General features: G+C 40.0%; 2 protein-coding genes across 3 annotated transcripts; one reads left to right on the top strand and one right to left on the bottom strand.

The window, feature by feature from the left end:
* Nucleotides 1-26: 26 nt before the first annotated feature.
* On the bottom strand, nucleotides 27-10,458 carry tubgcp4 (tubulin, gamma complex associated protein 4). Its single transcript, XM_044356744.1, has 18 exons — nucleotides 10,259-10,458; nucleotides 8,509-8,637; nucleotides 8,294-8,416; nucleotides 8,157-8,210; nucleotides 8,010-8,066; nucleotides 7,277-7,356; nucleotides 6,100-6,301; nucleotides 5,846-6,011; nucleotides 5,638-5,762; nucleotides 5,497-5,547; nucleotides 5,312-5,417; nucleotides 3,810-3,917; nucleotides 3,153-3,297; nucleotides 2,868-3,045; nucleotides 1,602-1,736; nucleotides 1,401-1,517; nucleotides 1,179-1,318; nucleotides 27-1,016 (listed from the first exon to the last, which is right to left on the bottom strand). The coding sequence occupies exons 1-18, from the start codon at nucleotides 10,334-10,336 to the stop codon at nucleotides 1,010-1,012; spliced, it is 2,001 nt and encodes a 666-aa protein (XP_044212679.1). The 5' UTR covers nucleotides 10,337-10,458; the 3' UTR covers nucleotides 27-1,009.
* A 1,487-nt stretch (nucleotides 10,459-11,945) lies between these two features.
* LOC122985769 (CDKN2A interacting protein) lies at nucleotides 11,946-16,142 on the top strand. Of its 2 annotated transcripts, none has more exons than XM_044356672.1 (4): nucleotides 11,946-12,030; nucleotides 12,462-12,711; nucleotides 13,694-13,815; nucleotides 14,150-16,142. In XM_044356672.1, exons 2-4 carry the CDS (start codon nucleotides 12,464-12,466, stop codon nucleotides 14,737-14,739), a joined length of 960 nt encoding a protein of 319 aa, XP_044212607.1. In that variant the 5' UTR covers nucleotides 11,946-12,030; nucleotides 12,462-12,463; the 3' UTR covers nucleotides 14,740-16,142. The 2 variants fall into 2 exon arrangements, with proteins under 2 accessions (XP_044212607.1, XP_044212598.1); XM_044356663.1 differs by lacking the exon at nucleotides 11,946-12,030 and adding an exon at nucleotides 12,045-12,321.
* Nucleotides 16,143-17,555: the final 1,413 nt, after the last annotated feature.

Genomic DNA, 17,555 nt, shown 5'->3' with positions numbered 1-17,555 from the left:
GGAGCTGCAGTCAAAGAGTCAGATCAGACAAATTACAAAAAACTATTTCACATTTAATCCCAGTTGTATCGAGCCATGCAGATAGTTTGATTTATTTCTGCCTCCATCATAATAAAGTGAAATGTGGTTTCCTTTGTCGTGCTCGCAGCACTGAAATAACTGACTGGAAATCCAGTTTTATAAAGTTTATTAAGAGCTTCATTTAGAAAGTGATCTGCTGGCTGTGGATGATTTACAGACTTGATTGTAAACAGTTGTCTTTAGAACTAATTCCTATCAAGGAAATAATATTTTCAGATTATATTTATGTCATCAGTTTAGGAGAAATGTCACTTCTGGCTGGAGATTAGGAATTAAGAATCCCAAATAGGGAAAATGGGTTAAAAATCTTTCCATCTTGCAGCAGTAAGGGGAACGTTTCACCAAATTTGCAACGTATAAAATGTGAATTGCAACGTCAGATCATTTCCTCTCACTTAGCTGAAAAATGTCCCAGAGGATGTTTCATAAAGTAAGATTTCTAGTTAAAGCAGAGTTATTTCAGTAGACGGGACAGTCTGGAAATCTGGTTTTATAAAGCAGCTTTTAGAAAATGCCCCGCTAGCTGTGGATAATTTACAGACTTCATTGTTAACAGTAGTTGTCACTAATTTCTACCAGAGATTTAGTCCTGATGAAGCCTGATGAAGTTGCTCTTGGTTTTTGCAGATGTTCTCTTTCAGTGCAGTGAGCAACACAAACAAACTGCTTTCACCTCCATTATATCAGAGATGAGGACGGACTATCTGATCACTTCTGCACATAAAAGTTAAAACTATCTGTGTGACTGGACATCACTAGGAGTAACTGAGAAAATGTGTTTTTGTAATTTAGGTGAACTCACCCTTTAAAGATAGTTTAACAGACATGTCACACTAACAGTGTTTTCACAAAACCTGAAGGACAAGACTGATGACGGGAGTTCAACACGGATGGACGCGTCTCTGAGTCGTAATCCTTTGTGTTCTTCTCAAACACTGTAAGAAAGAACATTTTAGTTTAACCAAAGCTCGCTGATCGCTGTTTGATTAGTGCGTTCTAACAGTTTAATTCAATGTCATAGTTTTAGTATCATAACAATCACAGAAGTCTTTAAACTAAAACCAGCTGATGGAACATGATGTTGTCTTGTGTCCTACCTGCCCAGCGTTCCTCCTGCCTGCGTGTAGTACTTGTTGTAGTCCAGACGCAGTAACAGCTGAGCCAGATCAGAGTTTATCTGATGATTCCTCACGCTGGAGAGGATTTTAAACAGTAAGGACGACTGACGCCTGAAGCCCTGAAATTTGACATAAAAACTTTAGTACAAAAATCAACTATTTTCTAACATTTATGGAGAATGAAGAGAAGAGTTACTCTACTTTGACCAGGATGTCCAGCTGAGCGGTTCCTCTGTCGTCCAGCGACGCCACGCTCTGACTGACCAGAGAGCAGAAGTTATGACACAGCTCCAGGATCTCGTTCAGACAGTGGAAGACCTGCAGGCGGGAGCATCTTATTAAGACTGATGTGTTTTATTCTGTGAACAAACAGTCTCACGGTTCGGCTCGTGGGTTTCGTACCGGCTTCAGGAGGATGAAGGACTGGGCCAGCAGGTTGCTGAGGAAATGGTCGTGAGCCAGTCTGATGCTCTCGAAGTCTCTGGTGGAGTTGATCTGCTGAAGCAGCTGCGAGAACTGAGACTCCAGCACGTCCACCTGCAGACAGACGACAGGGAAACAACTCGCCCCGTTAATATGGAGCACCAGGAAATAAGTCCCTGTTTCATCAGATTTATAAAGCTGTTTGTTCTCATTCATCGTGCGACTGTGCAAACACGAGCCTGAGCTCCATAGTGATCCATAAATAGATGCAGACGTGTCATTGTTTGCATATCAATACATCTTTCTGTCCCACCAGTCTAACCTGTCTCTGATAAACAACTATTATGCACAGCTGTAGCTGTTTACAGCATCTGTATCATCATCATCATCATCATAAATTCATCATGTGTTCCTGTAAACCTTCATCTGCAGTGATCTCTCAATCATCATCATCAAACCTCAGAGCAGCAATCAGTACTAATTATGTTAATGACACTCACATCAACACAGTTTACAACAAGCTTCACAGAGTGAAATGAAGGCAACATAAACAAGAAATTATTAAGCTGAATATAAATATATATATAAATAAATAATAAAACTGAGTGCATAAATGTAATTAATTAAAATACAATAACTTGCTCTATGAATACAAAGCAATGTTTTATTTCCACTGTGAACATGTTGCACTTGGATCAAAGTCAATTAAAAGTTTTACCATCAGGTATATTTATCTGGATTGTGTTATTTCCCAGTGTTTTTATATTTCCATTCATAATAACACATTCATATTTTTCTTGTCATACAAAACTTGAGGAGAAATGTCACTTCTGGCTGCCACTTTTTCACAGATTAGGAACTGAGAATCCCACTTTGGAAAACAGGTAAATAACCTTTTCTTTCTTGCAACAACAAGAGGTCGACTTCAGTAAATGTGCAACACGCAGGCTGCAACTTGCAAAACATGAGATCATTTCCTCTCATGTTGATTTTGATATGTTTGATACTGAAAAGAAACTTCCATGCATGCATGAGCTGCAGATTTATCTGCACTTCATGAACGCTCACAAGTCACTTTTGTCTTTGAAGGTTCTGAAGATGCCTTCAAAACTGCAGAACATGTTTAATTCTGCTGCATGTGAGGAACATGTGAGGTTGCAGAATCTTGCAGCATGTTCTGTTTTTATAAATACTGGTTAAGTGTGAGAGTTTACACATTTCCTCTCACCGTCCCTGCACTGTTACCTGTAGGTAATACTGCAGGTTGTCGATGAGGAAAGCCATGTGGTTGCGTAGTCTCCACTTGACAGCATCTGTCTGGCTGGACTTGAGGTGTTTCCTCTGCATCTGCAGAGCCCAGCAGTGCTGCAGCTGCGACTGCACCCGCCGCACGCTCAGCAGGTACCTGAACACCACGTTGTACCTGACAACAGAGAAGAAGAGCAGACAGGAGGAGAGGATGATGCTCGTCAGCTGAACTCTGAGTAAACTGATGAAAGAATAAAAGCTACGACAGCGAGAGATACAGACTTCTCCAGCACAGCAGGAGTGAAGAGGATGTGCAGCGGCCACTGGACTTTGTAGGTGAGGCCGAGAGCCGCCCAGCCTGTTGGAGGGATCTCACGAGGGGAGGTGTCTTGTGGAGGAGTGGCTCCGTCTCTGGGGCCCGTTGTCTCTGAAGAAACAGTATAACACAGAGATGAGAAGAATGAACACTCAGGATGCTTCACTCAACAGCACCGAATGAGTCAGATAATCCTCTTCTACAGTGATAGTGGGGAGGTTTCACCATGTAAAGGTAATTTTAATATAACATATTTGGCTTTAAAATTACATAGAAAAGAGAAAAACAACAGAGAACAAGGGAAAAACATACTCAAATTGAAGAATAATAAACATGTTTTCCATTTTCTTTTCTGGATAAATCAGTTGTTGATTAATTTTGTTTCAGCTCTAGTTTAAAGACCGCACCATTAATGTGTGTTTAAAGTCAACAAAGTGTCAAGATGAAGCTCTCCAGTGACAAATAAATGATGCATCTGCCTCTGATGACAGCATGTTTTATCAAAAAAAAACCACTGGATGGCGCCAAACACTAAATAAAGCAAAGTGAGAAGGTGTCTGTTTGTGTTCATTTCTGTTAACACAACATCATCCAGATGCTTTTCTCCTTAAGTAGATTTTCACCTTTGCTGTCTTTGCCCTGGTAGTCCACAGTGAGGTGCAGCAGAGGCAGGAGGTTGTCGTCGTCCAGTAACACTTTATGAGCCGCCTGCTGAAACGCCACATTTACATCTGTCGAATAGAAAACACACATGACATTAAAATGCATCTAGTTCCCTCTTATAACAGCAGTCACCATATGAGTCAGTGAGTTCTGACAGTCACCTAAATATGTCAGAAAAATTACATGCTGATGTACAAAAAGGCTTCATCACAATCTGGCCCCTACACCTCAACACATTTACTGCACCTTCTTCATTAAGGACCAAAAACCAGCTAATGTGGAGGGAAAGTGGACAATAAAACCCCTTTGAAAGGGAGTCTACACCAGTAAATCACCCTAACCAGAGACATGAGGGCCAGATAACGAAGGAAATATCATTAAAATTTGAATTCTGTCTTAATACTTTATGAACATTATATCTGTGCTGCACTGCTTTGGTTCAGTGGGGTTAAAATCCCAGAATATGCAGTTAAGTAAAATAAAATGAACCGTCTCTTCGTCCCTGGTTCAATGGATTTGCTTTGTCTTGACACTAATATATGCACATTAATTTAAATAAACATACCATCTACATATTTATGAAGCACATGCTGAGTGTTTTGGGGTTGCTATGGCGACAAATCTGCAACTGATCAATAATATATAATAAAGTTTTCATTCTGCTTGTGTCACCTGCACAGCAGATTATCATCAGCATAAAGACATTGGTGTTGGTTTGCTGCCTGTTGACAAAACTGCACACCTGCACTATGATTAAAATAACCTTTACTTACATTAATTAGACAAAACTTTATTTCATTTTGTGGCTCATATATATTTATAACATCTGAACTCCAAACTGAACTGTGATGCCACAACACAAAGACAGCATGTCAATAAGACTCTGTAAACACTTTGTTTATAGAAGAGACATTTTTTTTAAGCGGTCATGTGTTCATAGATAAGATAAAAACAAACTAACTAATAAATTGGTATCTTATTAATAGACATTTTCTTTTGAAAGTTGTTTAAAGTCTGGGCTTTGTCACAATATGAGTTCAACATGTTAGACCATGAATCAATAATGGACAAAATTCAATATAAAAATATCAAATGATATTAGGATACTGTGATATTTATGTCAACAATATAAATAAAAGAGATCAATATACCTACAAATAATAATAATAAAAGTATAAATAAGTGAATCAGTAGCTGAAATTTATGTTGTTTTGGGTTTATTACCTCCTGAAGGTTTGAAGCAAAACTGTTCAGTCAATAAAAGTCAATAAAAGATGTTTTATTATTATTATTATTATTATTATTATATTATTATTGTTTTATTATTCCCTCAGTTTGTTTCCCAGTACGGCCTGTGATCACTCTGTAGCTGTAAATATCGATGGATTATTACATCACAGAGACTCTACTGAACAATAAAGCCTGAAGGAGAACAGTTTCACATCTGAAGATGTAGATTTACCGTGTTCAGTGACGGCTGTCGGTGGAGCTTTCAGCATGTGTTGAGCGAGGTCAATAAACACCTGGTAGAGCTCGCCGCGACCCAGCAGGTAGAAGTCCTTAATGATCTGAAAGAAGATACAAACGTCAACAACACTGATCATCTGGAGTTATTATCATCAGAGACCGACTGTGACCAGTTCAAACCTTGAGCTGCTCCAGTAGATCTGACTCCTCCACCATCAACGTCCAGAGATGCTGAAAGTCAATTAGATACGTATTTGTCACTATTTTGTTTGTCACATTGTGGCTTTATTTGAGTGAAATACTAACACTGAACGAGCTCACCTCTGCCACTGTGCTCCTGATGCGATCGATCAGGTTTTCAAAATCCACCAGGCTGAAGAGCGGCTGCTGTTTGAGTCTGTGCAGCTCTGAGGCAAACATGTCCTCCTGGTGCTTCAGTATGGAGCCTAAAACAAACAAAACAAGTGTGTGTTGTGTTATTTTAATGACAAATGAGAGTATTCTAGTATAATTCACTTTGATTTCCTACCAGCTCTAGATGGGCTGTGGTTGTGGTTTTCAAACATCTGGACGGATTCTCCCACGAAGAGGATCTTCTCGGCCACTCGGATGGGAATGTAAGAAGGCAGCATCTCTGTCCGCAGGGAGAACTGCTGGAGAGACGGAGCCAGCATGTTCTCCTCTTCAATCAGCCTCTGCACAACAACACAGCAGGATGTAATCAAGACTCGGTTTAAAAATACACCCGGAGCTTTTGTCTGCGTGCTCGGCCACAGCTCTCACCAAGTCCTGCAGTTCTCGGAGCTGTTTCCCGCTCAAGCCTCCCAGACCCAGGTCCTCCTCTTCCTCCTCCTGGTTGGCGGCAGCTCCTCCCGCGCTGGGACCCTGCTTCACGAAAAACTCCTCACTCTGGTCCAGCAGCAACCCGTGCAGCATCCAAGCCGCCAGCTGTTTGTACATCACGCCGTGGCACACGGCAAGAATCCTGCACGATGTGTTAAAAACAACATCAGATAAGATGAAATGACGATACAGACGATGACATCACCTGAGCTTTGGAGTGACACTCAATAATAAGAGTTATGAGGGGCGGCAATAAAATAACTCGATGGAACAGGAAGTAAGTGATGACATCAAGCTCTATCCATCAGGACCGACACCAGAGTGGAAACCACATAAAAATGATACAGAGGAAGTCAAGAAAACATCATTTTTCTTCTTCTTCTGTTGTTTAGTGACAGGTTAAAGGTATCCTGTGGAGTCTCTGACCTCTAGTAGCACAATGGAACAGTTTTTTAAAGTGCAGCTCCATGTTTTCTTCAAAAGTTTCATATTATTCCAATGATCTACAGGTGTCAGGAAACACAACAATGCACCAGAAAAGGCAGAGAAGAAGAAGACTGTAAAGCTATTAAACATGGATGTAAATAATGCAGCATTATGCAGCAAATGTTTTATGAGGAAGGAAATGAATTCAACACTTTTGTTAGATCTCAAGGATAAACAGGATGTGCAGAACTTTAGTTTGTTTACAATAAAACACCACAGGACACTTTTTAACCAGTCTAAAGCTGTTAAAAGTGTCTCATTTTGTGCTGTTTAACATCACATTACATTACTGTTCCTGTACTGTGAGCAACAGCAGCTGGAATTCATGAGATGCTGTTTGACAGACGAGAGCTCAGATAAAACAGCGAGCACTTTAACACACATGGAAACATCTAAACATGTCATCATTTATGTGTCAAACAGCCATTATTACCTCACTCCAAACTGCAGCAAATGACTGATGACATACTATGTGTCATAGCAACCCAAACTAAACAGTTAATTATTTGCAATCCATTCAAACATCTAAAACATCTGTTTGACTCGGTGTCTCTGTATCAGTAACACATGACAAGACAACATTATTGCGACATACTGGTCTATAAATGATTCATCTCAGTTGCAGACTTACTTCTCTAGGGCCATGCGTACAGGAGGAAGCCCGCCACAGCTGTGCTTGTAAACCGTCTCCAGGATCTGACAGCCGTGAATCTAAAGCAGCACAGACGACGAGACAAAGAGCAGACGGGTTGTCAGCTCGGTCACTGAGGTGTTACTCTGAGCTCACACAGAAATATCAAAGACGTGACCGAGTTTTGGTTCAAAGATCTGATATTTATCTTATAAAGCTGTGCAGCCATTCGATTAAACTCATGGTACCAGACATGTCTCAGATTGCTGAGTTAATTTGAGGTTTTATGTAGAGCTGCAACGATTAATCGATTCATCAGCTGGTTGTTTCAGTCACTTTTTAAGCAAAAATGCTACAAATTTGCTGGTTGCAGCTTCTCAAATGTGATGATTTTGAAGCTTTTATGTGTCATACATTATATTAAACTGATTATCTTTAGATTTTAGACCGCTGATCAGATAAAATGTGACGTTTGAAGATGTCACCATGAGCATTTTTCACTACTTTCCGACATTTTATTAACAAAACAATTAATCGATTACTCCAGAGAACAATCGTCAGATTAATAGATAATGAAAATAATGATTAGTTGCAGCTCTAGTTCTATAAACTCAAAGTTCCAGCTGGTATAGAGATGAGTAGATGATGTTTGACAAGTGTTTCCATGTTTTCTTTCCAAATATGAGCTTTATGGGCAGCAAAGTATGAAACTACTCTTATAAACAGTCTTTACCTTCTGTGATTTTATAGTCTCTACCACCACCATCACAGAGGGAAACAGCAACTGGAACTAAAGAGAGAAAAAGTACACATATGTTAGCTGTATTTAAATTAAAATATCTTAATATTACCTCCTCAAGTATTTTAAATAACACTTTACCTGATCGAGCTTATAATTCACATGTGATATTGTCAGATGTGGATCTCCGAGGAACTGAAACATAAACACAAGTTAAATGAGCATCACATCACCTGCTTCACCATTCATTGTTTATGGTGGCGGCGTTGTTGTTTTACCTCTTGTTCCAGGTCCAGCAGGGCCTGTCTGTACGGCTGCAGCATGGAGTCCAGACCAGTGCAGAAAGCCCGCAAGTATATTCCATGAAGTCCGGTCTGGCTGGGCTGGTTCATGTGATGTTCCTAAAAAGAGCAAAGCATGAACATTCATTTTCATTTTGTTCATTTAGGTTATGGTTAAACGGTGTAATGTGGCATCTGGAGACTCAACTCACCTGTTGATGCACATGGCCGGTGTGTTGTTCTATGAACTCTGTGAAGCGTATGTAATCTGAGCCCAGTTTACAGAGTCGGTTGAGGACGCTGGTCTCACTGGGGTGAAGGAAGGGCAGGTCCTGGGACACCTGTAGGTGAAACAAAGTTCATGTTCCACAAGAAAACACTGTTGTGCTTCTAGTATATGAAAGATACAGCAGTGCAAAGCAAAGACGCCTCCTGACTAGCTGACAAACAGACCCCTAGTTTGTGATCACCTCAGACCTTCTGCAGAGGTTTTCAGATGAGTGGAAGTGGACTACACAGACCTGGTAGACAGTTGAGGACTACAATAGAGCTGCAAGCAAATCTGTGGCATTGACCAACTTAACTCCTTTGTACAAAAGGTCAGATTTCCTTGAGTTGTATCCCTGACGTGACTCAGGTGGATTTGATCTACTCATCAGAGGCTTGTTCAAGTAACTAAGAACTAAGTGAGAGTGTTAGAAGTCAGATTGTTATTCTAAGCAAAGAGCAGCTTTCTCAGCGTCAAATCATGCCTAGACTCAAGGTTGTCTAGCCATGGAGCTCTAAAACACTTTGCAGAAACTGGATAAATTGTATCCAAAGCACGATCAGGCAGATCAAAAGTGATCACACCATCAGAAGATCAATACATCAAGCCTAGGTCCCTGAGAGATAGAAAGGCAACTTCATCATAGATACAGAATTTGTTGAATAAAGAACACAAGACTCCAATCAGCAAAAATGCTGTCAATAGAAGTCTGTTTTGTTGTGTCTCAGAGGACGAGCAGCAGTTTCTAAACTACTTCTCAGGAAGGGAAACAAGACCAAACACTTGCAGTGGGCTAAAAAATACCAGCATTTCACAGTGGATGACTGGGAGAAAGTTCTATTTACTGATGAATCCAAGCTTGAGATTGATGGCAGTAACAAAAGGGTGTATGTACAGGAGAGAGAATCACAGTGTATCAAACCAGCAGTGAAACATGGCAGTGGGAATATTCAAGTCTGGGAATGTTTTGCCTGCTTGTACCACTCTGTTCTTCAGAGACATGCTGGACCCTCTGGTTTGCATTTGTGTGGAAAAGGATTCATACTGCAGCAGGATAACGAGCCCAAACACACCTCAAAGCTTTTCAAGAACTACTTAAAGACAAAAGAAGATCAAGGAGTCCTGACTGTCATGGACTTTCCTCCACAGTCACCTGACCTCAACCCCATTGAACATCTGTGGGGGCATTTGAAGACTGAAAAAGTAGGCACTCTGTGACATGACAAGAAATTCCCTCTTTGTGTTTCCCTGTTGAGCTGCAGGTGGAAGTATAGTAACAAAAAGAGGGACTTTGGCACTAAAAAGACTGTAACGTTGAAAGATATCTACTTGATTTGACTCATTTGGACGCTGAAGCTTCATATTAGCTTCAGATAAACTTTTAAATACATTTTTGCACAGAAGGAGGACTGTGGATTTTGTCCTCCATCACTTCCATTGTAATTTCATTATGAAGGGATCTTCTAATGGTCAGTATGAACAGGAGGAATGATTACAGCAAGAAAAACATGTTTCACTGTTCAGTTGGGCTCCTGACTGTCGTTTTAAGACACACTTGAAAAATTGTGAACCTGTTCTTTAAACTAATTTGGCAGTAATTTATGTTAAAATGAAGTAAAAGCATATATTTAAAAATGTGAATATTCAGAATTAACGTCACCCTGTCAGAGAGCTGCACCGTGTCTCAGTTTTACCTGTAAACCTGTCCGTTTGTTCCAGGTGAAAATCGTTCCCGGATATCCGCTCAACGCCAGCAGCAGCTCGTGAATCATCTTAATTCACCTTTGGGATGAATTAAAGTAGAAAATGCTGCGGTGAGATTGTCATTCATCCACCAAAACAAAACAACACAAACTGCCGCCCGAGCTGTCGCAGGCTGACTACGTCATCACGTCGCAAAGCATCACGGGAGGCGGCTGGTTGCGTCGTTTTTTTTCGTTTACCTTGATTTTAAAAGGAAATTGGGGGGAAAAACCTGACTTTTACCTTATAAATAGCCATTTTTCTGATAATAACAAGGGAAATCTACATTGTATACGTCCTGTTAATTCCTTTATTGCAAAATAAGTGGACATTGCAGATCTTTGTACTTTTTGTCATCATCTTTTCTTTCTCTGTGATGTTGTACAGACCATAGACTTTATATACAGATAAATAAAGAATACAATATAAATAATAAATAAATATAAATCTATATATACAGTTTATGGTACAGACCTTTTGACAAGAGCTTACTACACTTATTTTCAGCTTCATTGATGAGCCTTATACCTTTTACTTGATGTATTTTTTTCCGACACAAGAACAATTCCTTTCAGTGCATTGTCAATTTTTATATTTTGATGGCTAAATTTTATACCCAGAAATGCAAATTTTCACCTAGTTTGCTGTCTTTCCTTGCAGAAATTAAAAGTCTCCAGCATTATTTATAAGCCATATGAAGAACCACAAAAGTGCCTTACTACTGTCTTTAACTCTCAGAAGTCACTTATGTAAACAAACATATAATCTTTATTTATTTATTCTTATTTATTTACCTAATCCTCAATTATCTTATTTCTTTATGGGTTTTTTGTTTGTTTTTTTAAAGATATGATTCTATTCCTGTGCCTTTTATGTTGTTTTATGTCCTTTATGGTTTTGTTCAACTGTTTGTTGTGTGTGATGGTTTTCCTGGTTATTACTACTACTATTACTGCTTCTGGGAAATGTAGTGGTACAGTATTTTCCTCTGAAGTAGAAGTTTACATTAAGCAAGTAGTATGCAGTTGTATATTTTGGGGGCCTTTTGTAATTTATCTCGGAGTATAATGAGTTAGAATAGTAACATAATTCAAGATTTTTCATATCTAAGCATCACAATAAATCTATAGCTGTTTGGAGTCCAATCCAGGAAGTTGCCCTTCTGGTCTAATGGAAAAGTCTGCCCCTGACTACTGCTACTACTACTACTACTACTACTACTACTACTACTACTACTACTACTACTAGGGTGAATTAGTGTAACGTGGGACACCTAAGCTCAAATGCATCTATCTCTTCTTCTAATAAATGCTGATGAAAAGGACTGCTGTAACGAGTTGACAATTCTGTCTTATATCAGGCAAGTCATATATGTTCTTAAATTGGTGAAATATGTATTTAAGCACATTAAATGTTCAGCACCAATAGTTATTAATCTCTTAATCTTAATCTAGTAATAAAATAAATATATCTTGCTGAAGTGCCAGTTGCAAAAATTGTTCCACGTCACTTTAATTCACTATTACTGCTACCATTTACTATATATGTAAAAATATAAAATATATTTATTTACAGTCAATGACTACAACTAATACTGCTACTACCGCTACTGCTTCTGGGAAATGTAGTTCTTCTCGCACAAAGGAAGCGTCGTCAGTCGTACGTCATCATTTGGTCATGTAGTTAGCTAGCAACACCTGGCAACCATCGGAGAGAGCTTAACGTTAGTTGGTATTTCCTTGTTATGAGTTAAATAATCGCTTTATATAGACTGTTGTAGCTACGGACAGCACGTTACTTGTATTATTATTATTAAGCTTGATCGCACATTATAGTTATCAGCGTGGTTAATGTTGCTCCGTTAGCCGTTTTGGCTGAACTTTGCGTTGACGTTACTTGCTAAAGTCAGTTTGTCACTCTGGAAAACATTAACTGGTTAGCTTAACTAGATTTTTACATTACCAGGCAACGTAGCAACAAAACAACAGCTGTATGCGGTTGAAAACGTTAACTAGTAGGTACACAGCTATTTCAAGTGTTGTTAGGCTAAATTAGCTTCATTCTAGCTAGCTGTAGTAACTACAATAGGTGTGAAACAAATCAAGGAGTAAGTGCGTTGTTTTCTGTGCTGATATTCAGTGTTTTCTGTTGCAGGGATGGCGGGGGAGAGGAGCGAACAGAGTATAGTGTCGGAGTACCTGGGCCAGAACCCGCAGCTGGCCCAGTGGGTCGACACTTTCAGGGGCTACTGTGAGAGCAACAAACAGTGGTTTGCCCGGAGAGAGTTCATCCTCAGAAACATGGAGGCTTTCCCCACAGTGGAGCAAGGAGTCTCCAACAGCAGTCTGGACAGGCTGCTCTCTCTGTCCATGGTCTGGGCCAATCACGTTTTCCTCGGCTGCAGGTAGGACACATTAGAGCTGGATAGTTTGATTGATAGACTTTTGATCCTCTAAAGGGAAACTACAATAGTAAACATAAGAACAAGACAATTAAAGCCAGGATAAAACAGTTAAAAGAGTCTGAAAGACAGCACCGGGCGCATGGATAAGTAATGTGTTTGACAAAGACACAAGGCCATAAAAATCTAAAAAACTCCTTAATTGGTGCAATAAAGGACATTCAGCCCCACCAGGTGTCAACAACTATTTGCTATGTAAACATATAGCGGCGTTATGACGACCTGAGCAGAGAATGAAGTCACACTCCCTCTGTGTGTGTTGTTATCTGACCTTATCTGTTCTTAGTTTGATAGCCAGTCAGGCCACATGTGCATGTTAGTACCTGTGAGCGTACATTCATCTGTCTTCAACATGGCAGCCACATCACAAATGTTCTCATATTACAGCTAAACACTAAAATATGTTTCTGAAATCATTTGAGGCGATAAAATAAGTAGCAACAGAATCTTGATCCATATTTGATCAGTGCTGCCTAGTTTGACAGTTTGATCTGTGTTTCATTTCATCATTGAGTAAATAATGTTTTGGTCTGAGAGGCTGTTGCTCTAGTGCGACATCTAGTGGGGCTTGAATGTCATATATTGCACCTTTAAAGTGCCAACAGAGCAAATAGGAATACATAAGCCTTAACAGCCAACAGTAATAAATATTTATAAAGGCCTCATAATACTCCAGCACGCCATTGGAAAGCCTCACCGCAGCAGGCGCAAAGGACCAAATCTGTCTGTCGAGCGTCAAGGCTTGAACAGCTGTCCACTAAAATAGCTGTTGACAGCTGAAGACACTATTGAGAAGGTGTAGTGAAGTCAGGAAAGTAAAGATCAGGGCACACACATGAGGAGTCCACTCTGTAACACTTTAATTTCCCTTTGGGATTAATAAACGCCTCCATCTATCTATCTTTCTGTTTTCTTCATCCTTCAGCTATCCAGCGGCCATAATGGACAAGATCAAGGAGATGGGTGAAGGCATCGTCGTCCAAGATCCTCCAGTTCACAAAACGACTAAAGAGCTCCTGGGCAAAGGAAAGCGGAGCGCCACAACTCGTAATGCAATTTTATTTTTTTACTTTATTTACAGTGTTTTTATAATTCGAGTTCAAAGAAATACAAACAATATACAGAACACGATACAGACCAGGACATACACCCGACCCACCGCTTCACTTCTCACATGCTATGAATAAGTCAGGTGTAATTATGGACCACTAACATGTTTCAGTGGTCTTTTGTATTACAGCAGGGTTTCAGAGTAATTACCTCCATGCAGCTTTATTTTTCTAACCAGCCACACCTGAGGCTGCAGTCTGTTTCCTCATTAAACGCTTAAACGCTCTACGTGTGGTCGTCACTGTCCTGCCTGTTGTGTCATCATTCACAGAGGGCGACGCCGACAGCTGCCTGAAAAGAGCCAAATGCGGGCCTAACGAGCTCGACAGCCGACCCGCTGGGAGGACGTCCGCGCGGCCTGTGAGTCAGAAATCAGGGCCCACTCCGCAGGCTCCGGCAGAGCACCAGCCCTTCTTCAACCGTCTCTACAAGGCCGTGGCCTGGAAGCTGGTGTCGGCGGGGGGCTTCGGTCCCAACTTGGACCACTTTGAAATCCTCCGCAGCTGCGTCGAGTCGTGTAAACAGACCCTGACCTGCGTGTTCGTCCCGCTGAAGGACATCACGGGCCTCCCCGCGGGTCGCACGCAGAAGGAAGGCCACGTGTGCGAGATCCGCTGTCAGACTGTCTACATGGGCACAGGGTACGGGCGAGACGAGTCCGCCGCCAAAGCCATGGCTTCCAAAGAGGCCCTGAAAGTGTTTCAGGGCAGAAAAGTGACAGTAAAGATCTGCAGACGGAGGTACAAAGGGAAAGACGTGGAGGATTTGATGTTGTTGGATGAACAGCCTCGGAGTCAGGGCTTCCCTCCAGCGCTCAGCTACCCTTTTCAAGACGAGCAGCTGGAGGACGGTTCTTTATAGAGCGAACAAACTGTGACGTTTGCCCTGCTGCGATGCCCGTCGGGAGCACTGACAGGTGACATTTACTGAACGGAGCTACTGAAGGGACTCATGACTGTGTCGGGACCAGACTGTTATGCAGCTGAACATCATAAGTAGACTCGGGAATCATCGAGTCATTCAGAGCGTTATCTATCATGATGCACTTCCCATAAAACTGAAACATCTGGGATACATGACCACATCTGTGTCACACTAACAAGGAAAACATCCTCCTAAATCTGCAAAAAAAAAACCAAGAATCAATCACATATTGTATTCAATACATTTTCAAGAAAGTTTTATAGACAACAAGTAGTTTAACAGAGAGTTTGAGCATAAACTCATCATTTAAAAGTTAAATAGTCATAAACTGGAAGAGGATTCAAGCAAAACAAGTTATGAGTTCAGTTAAAGCAAAGAGAAGCAGCTGCCTCTGTACTGTAATTGAACATATCGCGTTATATTGGTGTGATTATTTGTCCCAACCTTTTAAAAAAATGGAAAAAACTAATTTGGCCATCACCTCATATCAGGATTTACCTACATTCCCCCCTCTGTTCATTCTCGTCGTCACAGGTTTTGTTCTGGTTGTTTAACTGAGTGTAAATCACCTGTTTTACTTTGTTTTTTTGTGGTTGTTTTTTTTAATAATTGCCTCTGTTCAGTTGATGGATGCACCAGTTTTTTTTTTTTACAGTTTTGATAACCGGTCATGCTATGAGATTACGTGATTATGCTACGAGATTACAGGTTTTGGCGGCACGATGGAGGTTAAACTAAAACAGCCACTAAGATTGTTTTTTTTTTTTTTTGAACACGATGGACTTTAACTGGTGCTCAAACCAGTTCAGAACACACAAATAGCTGAATACGAAGGATCAGTCTTTACTTGCTGCAACTAACAGCTATTTTCAGCATCTATTCATCTTTATTTTCTTGATTAATTGATTAATCATTTGGTCTGTAAAGCATCAGAAAACAGTGAAGAGCACAAGGACTTTAAATGATTTCCGACTAACAGTCCAAAATACTCAGTTTATCATCATGTAAGACCACGAAAAGCAGAAATTTTTCACATTTAAGAACCATCAAATGTTAAGCATTTTTGCTTGAACAATGACTTCAATGATCAATCGATTATACAATTAGTTGCAGATTCATTTCCTTTGTATCGATTAATCGTTGCAGCTCTGCTTTGATATTTGTATTTTTTTTCAACTAAAAGTAACTGTTGGATATCAGATATCAATATTTTTGTCATTGCGCCGGTGAATCCTTTTCTGTTTTAAGGGTTGTGTTGTTGTAACAGGTTGGAACTTCATTCCCTACATTTAAACCTCACTTCTCATAGAACAGCACCGGACCCTGCTGAAGTTATTCGGTGCCAGAAAAACTGAAGTAAAAGTAAAATGTTGGGTGTGATGGTGAAATCTGACATTCCTGACTGTTTGAATGGGGAGCTCCAGAAAGTCCAGTTTTAATTTAAATAGATCACATGTTATCTGCCGACCAATGATTTAAATCCTTACAACACACACCAGGAAGGTAACGCTACAGAGGATCGGCCGAGCGGTTTGATTTTTTTTACAGTGCAGAAGAGAGGTTGATGTGTTCATGTTCTTCAGTATCTGGCCAGCTAGAGCAGCCGTCATACTGTATACACAAGTGCTACTGCTTTTATTTTATTCCATTATTTAAATTCACTGATTTAAAAAAAACAAAACAAAACAAAAAAAACACTTTGACCCACACTTTGTTGAAAATACTGGGGAGTCATAATTAAGCAGATTCCTTTTTTTTGAACGCTGTTAAATATGATGTGTGGAGTTCTGATGTGTTTGAGGGTAACGTGCTGCTGTGATGTGTGTTTGGGTTTTTTTTTTTTTGTTTGTTTCTGTTTTTTCCAGTCTGGGTTGAAATTGAACAGGGTTTCATTGAAGTGTGAACATCCACACTGTTCCATATTACTGTATGTTTACACCAGTGGTCCTGTTTCTATATATTTTATAAATAAACATAATTTAACCAAGTAAAGGTTATTTTGTTTTCTTCCTGCAGGAAACCAGCAAATTCATAACAGCCTCATACTTTCTAATCACCAACTTAATGAGGGGAATTTTTTTGACAAGTAGAGTTGAAGAAATCTTGAGATGTGTACGTTGAACGCTGCCACATATTGTTTCCTGTAATTGGCAAGTTTAGACACAACTGACCTGTGTTGTTCATTATCAACGGTTAAATAGATGTTAGCAGTGCCGGATCAAATAATAATTATTAAGTCTGAGTGATTTGAATGACATTCATGCACCACCTCCCTCAAGAAGCTATTGTTTACATCAGCAGGACGCCTTCGGCCTCATCAACACAGTCAGCTGGAATGTGCATTCAGACTGTACTGTCATTTTTCACTCCATTAGACAATCTGAATTTGAGCGCTGATATGATCTGTGACGTGGTTGGTGCTTAGCTCACTTGACGTCTTATACAAACAGTCAGGTACCCGAATGAACATTGAAACAGGTTTTTCTTGCTGTAATCATTCCTCCTGTTCATACTGACCATTAAAAGAGTCCCTCCAAATATGCTCATCAAAGTCGTTTATCAGAAGCTTGTAAAGTTACAGTTCTTTTAGCATCAAATTCCCTCTTTGTGTTTCCTCGGACAGTGTTTCCCTGTTGAGCTGCGGTGGAAGTATAGTAATAAAAAGAGGGACTTTGGCACTAAAAAGACTGTAACGTTGAGAGATATCTACTTGATTTGACTCATTTGGACGCTGAAGCTTCATATTAGCTTCA

The sequence above is a fragment of the Thunnus albacares genome, chromosome 1 (genome assembly GCF_914725855.1).
Source record: "Thunnus albacares chromosome 1, fThuAlb1.1, whole genome shotgun sequence".
Lineage (NCBI taxonomy): Eukaryota > Metazoa > Chordata > Actinopteri > Scombriformes > Scombridae > Thunnus > Thunnus albacares.
Note: the sequence above shows the minus strand (reverse complement) of the source record. Positions and strands in the feature narration are given on the sequence as shown.